This window comes from Crocodylus porosus, unplaced genomic scaffold, assembly GCF_001723895.1.
Source record: "Crocodylus porosus isolate Cpor-Errol unplaced genomic scaffold, CroPor_comp1, whole genome shotgun sequence".
Classification (NCBI taxonomy): domain Eukaryota; kingdom Metazoa; phylum Chordata; order Crocodylia; family Crocodylidae; genus Crocodylus; species Crocodylus porosus.
In genome coordinates, this window is record NW_017728886.1 from 159,103,842 (window position 1) to 159,113,726 (window position 9,885).

General features: G+C 43.2%; 1 protein-coding gene across 1 annotated transcript in view; it reads left to right on the plus strand.

Annotated features, from left to right (window-relative positions):
• Positions 1 to 3,665: 3,665 nt before the first annotated feature.
• The window catches only part of E2F3 (E2F transcription factor 3), a 28,862-nt gene continuing 22,642 nt past the window's right edge, over positions 3,666 to 9,885 (plus strand). The window contains exon 1 of the mRNA XM_019539780.1: positions 3,666 to 3,671. Coding sequence (XP_019395325.1) covers positions 3,666 to 3,671 — 6 coding nt within the window. The remainder of the gene's footprint in view (positions 3,672 to 9,885) is intronic.

Here is a 9,885-nt window from a genome sequence, read left to right on the forward strand (position 1 = left end):
GGACCATAAGACGCACCCTCGTTTTCCCCCCACTTTTGGGGGGAAAAAAGTGCGTCTTATGGTCCGAAAAATACGGTAAGTATTTTGTGCAAAAAATCTATTTTTTGAAGTCTTCTTCCAGTCATACTTATTCTATATAGTAGTAGTTACTGTATTTACTCAAAGTGCCCCTCATCTTGGATTTGAATACAAGGCGGATGGGGGAAAGGGCAGTGGCAGCAGCTCCAGCATCCTGGGCTGGAGCTGCCACTCCTGCAACTGCTGTTGCAGAGCTGGGGCTGGGACCAGGGCTACCCCATACTTTGTGTTCCTTGCTAAAATGGTGCCAGAGCTGTGATGGACAGTAAAGGGCCATGGGGCAGGCAGGGAGGAGAAGGCAAAGGTTGTAGGGGGAGAATAGATGGCCAGAGGCTGCAGGGGACTGCAGGGGGCACTGGAGGGTAGGCAAATGGCAGGGGGGACCAAGTGGAGCCGGGGCAAAGGGCAGTGGTCAGGCCACTGGCCTCTATGCCACTTGCCCCCATGCCGTTGCTTTCCCCAGTAGCAGTTTGGCGGGGTGGGGGGAAATGAATTGAAGATGACCCTTCAATAATTAGATTCTATACATGGAAAATTATAGCAAATTTATAATTTTTCCTTATATAAAATCTAATTATTGGGAGGGAAGGCATCTTAAATTCAAAGTCATCTTGGATTCAGGTAAATATAGTAGTAACAGCCTTGTGGGTGAAAGGAATTTTAACAATACAGTTAATTTTGGATATCATGTTATCCAAATAACAGTATTGGAGAAGATGAGGCATGGCGCTGCCTGGTCTTGTTCCACCTCGTAATGAGCCAAGAAAGGGGGCACCACAGCCTCTTACCTATATAGAAGTTTGGTAATGTTTGCTAGACATTTACTGCTGGTGCAGAAATAGGAATAATTGGAAACTGGAAAGAAAGGTGCTACTCAGCTGTGAGTGTGGAGAGGAAGTTGAAATTTATTCACTGTAGTGGTTCACCATGAGCTGAAAAAGAGTTGGTGCTGAGGATAGCTGAGCACAATGGGTACTGTATTTATTCCAATGGGCTACATTAACCTAGCCTTGTGGTAGGTTCCCACTTTTACTTCCAGTGGGAAGATCTCAGCTATATGATGACTTTATGGAAATGGGAGACTCTTCCATAGCTTGCTCCTGCAGCCATACAGCTGAGAGCAAATAAAACTTGGGGGCATCTGAACCCCAAGTCTCCAGGCTTGGGCCTGTGCGTAGGATGCCCTCCAAAGGAGTTGGAATCATCTGAAGCCCCAGGCAGGGGTGGAAGATGCTTGCCAGTAGCAGGGACACATATGGTTCTTCAATGACTCACAGATTTGGAATTGGTTTGGCTGATTTGACTTGGGACATGAAAAAAATTTCCTTAAAAAAACCCAACAAAAAAAGGGTTCCTATCAGGATGTTTTTGTATCACAGGCCACATATTTTATAGGTGTGCTCATTGTGGGTGGCAGGAACCAAGTCAACTCCATAGTTGGTTTCCCTTACTAAGCTGCTGCTTCTGGAAGAAGTTGAATAAGAGGTAGTGTACTTAATGAGTTTCTCTTGTATAAATAATATAAGACGAAGGGCTTTCGCCCCCCATGCTGATTGGGAAGGTGGGGGCGGGGGGAACCTTGTTTTATATTCTGGTAAATACGGTAACTTGCACCTAGTCTTCTCAGATCAGTAGTTTGAAAGTTCACAGGTATGGCACATGTGTTCAAAGGTGTGTTCATGGTGACAGGGTCTTTATATTGATCACAGCTGATGTTCAGGAACCTAGGTCTGGAGGTAGCCATCTTTCTAAAGCAAGGTCATTTTCCAGTGGCAGTGTAGGAGAGAATGCAATGAAAAGTGCTTTGATACAGCTCCACCCATCAATTGGGTATGTGAAGTTAGTATCATTCAGGCCAAGAAGATGTAGCTTTAGATACAAACCCAGTCTTAAACATGTTTTCTCATGGTGCTCTGGCAGTGTGCAATGCTGGCTGGAATGCAGATATGGAATAGATGATCACACTGCTCCTCACCATTTTGGTTCACCATGCTGATGCCTCACCCTTTGCAATGGCTGGGGGGGAAATGTACTGTGCTGCTTTCTTCTCCCACAAGGCATCAAAGTTCCCACCAAGCCACTGGATGGTGGTTTCTGACACCCTCGATAGAATGGACTTTGCTGTTCTGTATGATGGTATGCTTTCAGAAAGCATCTTTCTCCAGGACTCCCACCTCAGCTGAGTTAAACAAGACTGCTTTAAGCAAGATGATGGGACATTGCATTAGGCAGTTGTAGGGTTGAAGCATTTTCACAAGTCTTCAGGGTGACACCGGCTTCTTACCTTGGGTTGTTAGATCTCTTGAGATGAGAACTGGGTGCAGTTTCCTGAAAACAGCCTTTTCACATTTCAACACAAAGTGCTAACTGAAGTCCTTAAGCGTGGTATGGTGGAGTGCCAGTGTTTCCTGTCAGAAGTAATTTGTAACATGTTCTGGGGTGGGGGGGAGGGAGGCGGGGAATTGCAATAGAGAGATTTCAGATGATTCATTTCCCATGCATTGTTTATAATTCTATTGGTTTAGGGCCTGAAACATTGCTAATACTTTGGTTTATTTCTTGCACATTTGGAGGCTGATATTGTCCTTCTCGTTCTAGCCCTAATAGCATTCAGCCGTTCATTGCATCCCTTCAGTGCTGTAAGGTTCAGGTTGGTATAAATTGTAACAAGAATGTTGTATCAAGTGTGTTAGGTCATGGACTGCTCCCCAGTATTGTATCAAGCATGTTAAGTCATAGACTGCTTTGCTGACATTAGGAAGACCACTAATCTTGAAATAAATTCCAGATCCCTACATTTCTGAGTTCTAGCTCTTGGCATGGGTCAGTAGTTAAGAAGTGAAACAGCTAAGTGTGTAGGGAGAACCATCTTATAACCTTGGCTTAGGGAATACAGTTCTTGACAGACTGGGCAATGAGTCCAGAGATAGGAGGATCTGAGAGGGAAGGAGTGGGTGCTTAGATTAAGGTTTCTGGAGTCCAGTTTTCCCTGGCACTAGCATACCTGGTAAGAGAAGTGTCTCATCCAGTAAAATAGTTAGCTCAGTGGAAACAAAGGGTGGTTTTTGGTGTTCATACTAACCGTTAGAACCTGAAGTCCAGGCAACATGTACTGCTAGAGGGCCAGTGTGTCGGTAGCCTTAGGTTCTACAATTGTCTCATAAAATGGACCAAGTTATAGATCCAGAGCAGTGGAGCCCAAGCTTTTAGAGCAGCATGCCAGGTGCTTGCAATACAGCTGCACCCCAGTTAACGTAGAGAGCGGAGAGAGATTTCTGTCTACTGTAGGAAAGGGGGGAAGGAGAAGACAGCAGGGAGGGAGGGCTGTGGAAGGGTGCACTGTTATGGTGCAGGGCAGGGAGGAAGATGTGCAAGGCTGAGCTGCTTGCCACTAATCCCACATGCAGTGGGCTGAATCCAGCTACTTCAGGGGCCAGATCTGGCCTATGGGCTGTAGTTTGAGAACTGCTGGTCTTGAGCAAATGTACTTTTTTCAGATCTTCTTCACAGTCTACACAGTTTTTCCAGTTTAGTTGTTTTTAATGTAGATTATGCATAGTTCATCATTATGGAGTTATGGAGTCCGTATGGAGGTATGAGAAGTCTATGCTGCCAAGTCAGGTTTAAATGCTTATTGTCAATGTCCTGTTGTGATGATTATCATATCTTATTAGATAAAAAGTGTCTGTATCTTAACTGCTGATTGTACCCGATGCTCCATTTCTTTATCATTATAGTGACTATAAACATAGCATTGTGATTTTGCATGGCAATTATTGGGACAATCAAATGAAGCTTATTCAATTGTAAGGTAAGAGATTTTGTAATAGTCATCTCGTAAACTCAAACCAGGAACTGAAAGCTACTGCTGGGTTCCAGCACCCCATGCCTCATTGTCAATCAAATTTATTTACCTGAAACGTGAAACCTAAATTTGTAAAGCTGGGTAGCTAAAGTAAGTTTATTTGGTTCAGTATTTAAGCAAATTAGGCTGGAGGTTTTTCTACTTACCTTATGAGGCATTTATGTTTGAAGGCACTGTTTTTAAAGGATAATTTGGTTGAGTGTACCAGAAATACCACTGCACTGCAGTCATTTTGATGGATGGACCACCTCTAAAATCTCATTAGTGAAGAGGTGAACTTCATGGGCAGTTGGCTGTATTGGATTTGGTGGCCCAAGAGGCCAGTGTCTTCTTAACACAAGAACCATTCCTAGCTCCTTTAACTAAAATAATATATGCATCTTTCTAGCAAATCTCTTTCTCCTTAAGTGAACTTTATAAACTTTTCATGCCACATATTTTAGTTTATGGTCTGTAAAGTGAAAGTAATTTACAGGGATCCTGATAAATATTGTTCTACTTTTCTCATTACTCTTCTTTTTATGTTCTCTGAACTGAAATTAAGGATGACACTGGAGAATGAAATTTGAGGCTATATGGATCTTTCAAAGACTGTCTTTAAAGGTTAATTTAAATAAATAGAATTCTGTCTCCTTTCCAATGAATTGGAGCATGAAGGTTCACATATATCATATGCTAATTAAACAAGAAATAGGGTCAAGATATTGAACCTCACCTGAAGTTCAGGGACAGAAGTTTGGTAGCCATCTCTTATCTTCACTGGGTTCACAGTATGTAAGTTTTCTAATTGGGCTGTTCTCATTGGTAAGCTGCGTAGATCAGAATTCGCTTTCTTTGGCCAAGGCTTGCTTCCTTTCTCCCATCCTGCCTGACCCTCCTAAAATATTAAACACTAAACTCCTTCCATTATGGGCCACTTCCATATGTTTGTAGGTAAGTCCTGGTATCCTCCTGTCATTTCTTATTTTGTGTCTTAAATCAGTCTTGCTGGCTCTGACAGTAGTCCTGTTCTTATATAGCCTCTAAGTCCCTCCTCAAGGGCTTTATTCTTAGCTTGTGGATTTTTCCCCCTTCTGTCTTCCTCTGCTTTTAACATTTACTTAAGTATTTCTGTGCTACCCCCGAGTCATGCATATCTTTCTGTGCTTTCAACAGTGATAACGCCTGAAACTTTTTTTTTGTGAAGACAGGCATAGAGAAGATGACTTCATTGCAACTACCCTTCAGCTGAACAACAGATATATTCCTTTGGATAAATGGAGAAGCATCTTTAAACACGTTTCAGTATCTGGCCTTCTATTTGAATTTCTTCTCTCTGCTAGCATGTAGCTTTTTTCTACATATATGGTGCACCTCTTAGTAATTGTCTTTATACATTATTTCAATTGCTGTATTTACCCAAATACAAGATGACCCTGAATTTAAGATGACCCCCCAATAATCAAATTCCATACATGGAAAATTGATAAATTTGTTATAATTTTCCATGTATGGAATTTAATTATTGGAGGATCATTTTAAATTCATCCTCCCCCACTACTGTAGGTGCTAAGGGGGGCAGTAGTAGGGCAGGCAGTGAGGAGACAGTGGGAGAGGCAGGAGGGAAGCACATGGTAGGGCAGGCAGTGGGGGGAAAGTAATAGGGTGGACATTGGGGGATAGGCGGTAGGGGCAGGCAGTGTGGAGGCGGTTTGGCAGGCAGTAAGAGAGGCAGTTAGCTTGCCCCTTAATGCCTATGCCTCCCTCATTTACCCTTCATTGTGCTTGTACCTCATAGCCTCAGGCTCTGGTTCCTCTTTCCCTTGCCTTGCCCTTCCTTCTATGCCACTCCTGCCCCTGCAGCTGTGGGTCCCCACTGCCCATCCTCCTATCCCCTTCCCCCAGAGTCTCTACCCCCTACTTATTCCTGCACTGCCCTACCCCCACCTTACCTTTGCTCTGTGCCTTCAGGTTTTGTCCCTCCTACAGCCTCAGGCACAGAGCTGGGCTGGAGCCACAGCTGGAACTGAAGTTGCAGTTTCTGTGTGCCCCCCTACCCCATACTCGATAGTAAGGCCTTATCCCCCCCCATGTTAAATGGCGAGATGACCTCATCTTACAATTGATTAAGTGCGGTATTCTGCCTTGGGTGTGGTCTTAAATACTCTGTGCTGTCTAGATCAGTGCTGCTCAACCTTTTGGCCCTGTGGGCTGGATTAGTTTCATAGACATTATTTCATAGACATTAGGGCTGGAAGGAGATCATCGAGTCCAGCCCCCTAGTGTTGTGAGCCAGATTCTGTGTGAGTTGTTGGGCCTTGCGCCCCAGCCTCGTGCACCTGATCCAGCACACAAAGCCATGCTGTCGACCTTCCAGGGTCCAGAAATTTGGCAGCTGGGGTGTGGCAATTAATGATGCTCTCCACCACCAAATTTTCAGGCCTATGGGGAGCTCTGTGGGCCAGATGGTGTGGTTCCTTGGGGCCAAATCTGGCTCACAGACATGTTTTAGCAGCCTGCTTTAGATTATAGCCTTCTCCAGGAAACTGTCCTACTGAATATGGACAAAGAAGCACGACTACTTCTGCCATTCTTCTTTTCCACCGGTTCCCTACTCAGTTAGGGACACAAGGGTTTTCATTGGTTTTGAAAGTTTTTATGGATTTACTTTTCCTTGTCCCCTGTTTGCTTGTAGTGTGGCTGCTGTTGGTTGCTTTTTTTTCTGCACCTTTTGTAATCTGGAATAGCTTTCTGCCATCAGCACCTCAGACCTTCTTTCATCAGCTGTTTCTTATACTTCTAAGTTTGGTCATTACTTTAAATTTGTAACGTGCAAGACAATTAGTTTGGAAAGCAGTATTCAAAATAGATTTAGATGACTTTAAGTATTAAATCTGTCTCTGTGAATTTTTAATTGTAGTTGAACTTCATCTGTACTTTCTAGATAGAGCTGGGCCCTTTTGTTCCCACAAATATCAGCATTGTGGGAAAAAGCCAAACAAAAAAGCAACCTCTTACCTTGGCCTAAAATATAGGGTATTTGTGGAAACTTTTTGTGGAGATTAGTCATCAGCTATTTGGGATTGCTCAACCTGGTCTTAATTCTGTGATGCTAAGAAAGGCACAGCCTACCATCGAGACATTTATTACGACTTATCTTTTGACATAAGCTATTTACTGCTTGTTATGTTCAGTCAGGTCCTGCTGACTGTCTCTGGGTTTCCAATATTTACAGGTGGGCTACAGATTTTTTCTGCCCCAAAATAGAACTGTTGATCACATCAAGAGGCTTTTCATATATGTGGATGTGGTTGCTGGCAGTTCTCCAGTAAATATGTTATTACTGGGGGGTGGGAATTAGTAACCATGGGTCGTGCTTATCCAACTTTGTAAAGCATTGGGAGATATGTGATTAAAGGACTGTGGATTGCTTGAGGTGCTTGCTGCTTCTTTCCAGCAGCTTGTAGTCACAATGGCCTTAAAACAGGTTCACTGCTGCTTTTTCTCCTGAAATGTTCCTGGTGTCATGTCTGAGAACTTTGCAGTTAAATCTATCCCTGTGTTTTGGGGGAGAATTGCAGCCATTTGGAATAAGGTATTTTGGCAAAGCAAAAGTTAACCCAAATGCAAGCAGCAATGTGAGCTTTATGTTTCTTGTTCATGTGGTTAATGTGCTTGTTAAGCTCATTTTGTTTATTCCTCTCATAATTGACCCAACTTTACCCTGTATAAGAAAGATCTAAGAGCAAAATATAAAGAATGCTTAGTGATTCAGCAGATGACAAATATCAGTAACATGTCTGCTCTTAGCTACAAGTATTTAAAATAAATACAGTGTTAACATTCTTAACATAAATGTTTGCTAAGTCAGGAACTCATTAGGAAATGTCAGAATTAAAGCTGCTTGTGCTATTTCCTTCACTGGATACTTTCCTCATTTTGTGCACTGTATGGGTAGTGTTGATAAAGGAGTAGCTGTTCTTCTCATTGCCTCAAAGATAGCTGCAGGCCTAGTTTACTTCATGCTGGTCATAGTCAGCTCTGAAGATGGATAAAGAGAGTTATTAATTTACTCATGGGCCTTTTAATGGTATTCATCAGTCTCAGGCTTTCATATATATTAGTTTACCTTCACAAACCCCCAGAGAGGGTGTGGCATTGCTTCCCCATCTGTAAACTGGGAATGACACCTAGATTAAAATCAAAAGTATGTTCATATTGGGGGGAGGAAGGGGAGGGCACTATTTGAGACACCTCATGGTGATCTATTTTCCGAGCACTTAGCATTATGTAACTGTCTATCTTCCAAGCACAGTTCTTGTAGACTTCCACTGCAGTTGGGATTGCTCTGCTTTTCTGCACAGACCTCAAGTGAGACGACTAGAAAATGAAAACTGCATTGGGCATTAGTGACCTGTGAAAATCAAGGAGTCACCCAGCAACACTTAGGAAATCTGTGGCAGAGACAGAGAAAGAATCCTGTTCTCCAAGACAATATTTAAGTGTTTTTTAACATTGGACCCTCCTTTCCCTTCCTGGGATTTTTTGTCGCTGTACACTGTCCAACTTCTGCAACAGTTGAGGTGGCATCCTACAATGTCAGTCATGGAGCAGGTCTGTCCTGTGCACTGAATGAGGCAGGATTCCTCTGGAAAAAGAGAATCTGTGAGAGTAGTATTAAAGGCTGGATTATAATGCATTTACCCTGGGAGGGGAAGATGATGGGAAGGGGGAATAAATTAGTCATGCAGGCAGCATGGCCTAATTTTTGAGTGTCTGACTTTCAGATGTTACGGCCCACTGACAGTTTTTCTGTTGGTATATAATTTCCTAGCTTTTAAAGGCAAACTGAAAAATCAGAAATGCCATTGTGTGGCATCAGGTGGATGCCCAAGCTGTAAATTTACCACTTGGACCCATCCCATTTGAGTTAATGGAGTAGCTGAGAGCAACAGTAGACAGTCATCCTGTGTACAGATGAACCTGTATGTATGTATGTATGTATGGATGACGTGATGACGTGGGCTTTGACAGTATTTTACAGATGTTTGCTGACAGCAGTTTTTTTTTATATCTGCTGACAACAAACAGATTTAAGAATCCTAATCTTCATCTTAGGCTCTACCCCACCATTCTCCCCACTTCTGTATCAGGTCTCTCTCTCCTTCTTCCCCTTACTCTTCCTAGAGTTAGTCCCATTCTCCAGTCACCCATCTCTTCCCTCAGCTTCTCCTCTGAGCTCAGTGCCTTCCATCATCAACTCCCAATCCTTGCCTTCCCTCCCAACCAGTCCCAGTCAATCCCTTCCCCATTCCTCATCCAGTTTCCTTGTCCAACCCATCCAGTTTTCTTTCCTTCCTATTGTCTGTCCATCCTGGTTTTCTTATCGCATCACCTAGATTAGCTTTTATGACACCCTTCGTCTCTGTGGGTTCATTACTTGTTGCTTCTCCTAATAGTTCCCCCCTCTCTCTCCCACCCTCTGTCCCTGTCAAATCACTATGTTTGAGGTGCTGTCCTGTGGATGTCCTTTCACAGCATTTGATGAAGTGAGCTTGGGCTGACATAAGGTGCTATACATCTTTGATTTAGGTAGTCTGTAAGGTGCACATCTACCTTGCCTTCATCCTACTTTTAACAGACTCCTTATCCTGATCTGCATCTTTTCTTTCTCCTCTCTGATCTAGCTTTTCCCCTTGTACTATTAAATCAAATTGCTTCCTTTTCCATGCTGCCTACATGTTAACAGGACCCTTGTTGGGTGTTTCCTGTATGGCACAAGCCAGTGCTCAGTCTTCTGATCTGGAAGCGATTTTGACCCATAGCCTTATTGCACCCTCCACCCCCCCCCCTCAAAAAAAAAAAAAAATCAAACAAAAGCACTGGAAATGGAGAGAAAATGTCATTTCCATTCCTGGTACTTCCTGCAAGTATGGCGAGAGAGAGAGAGAGAGAGAGAGAGA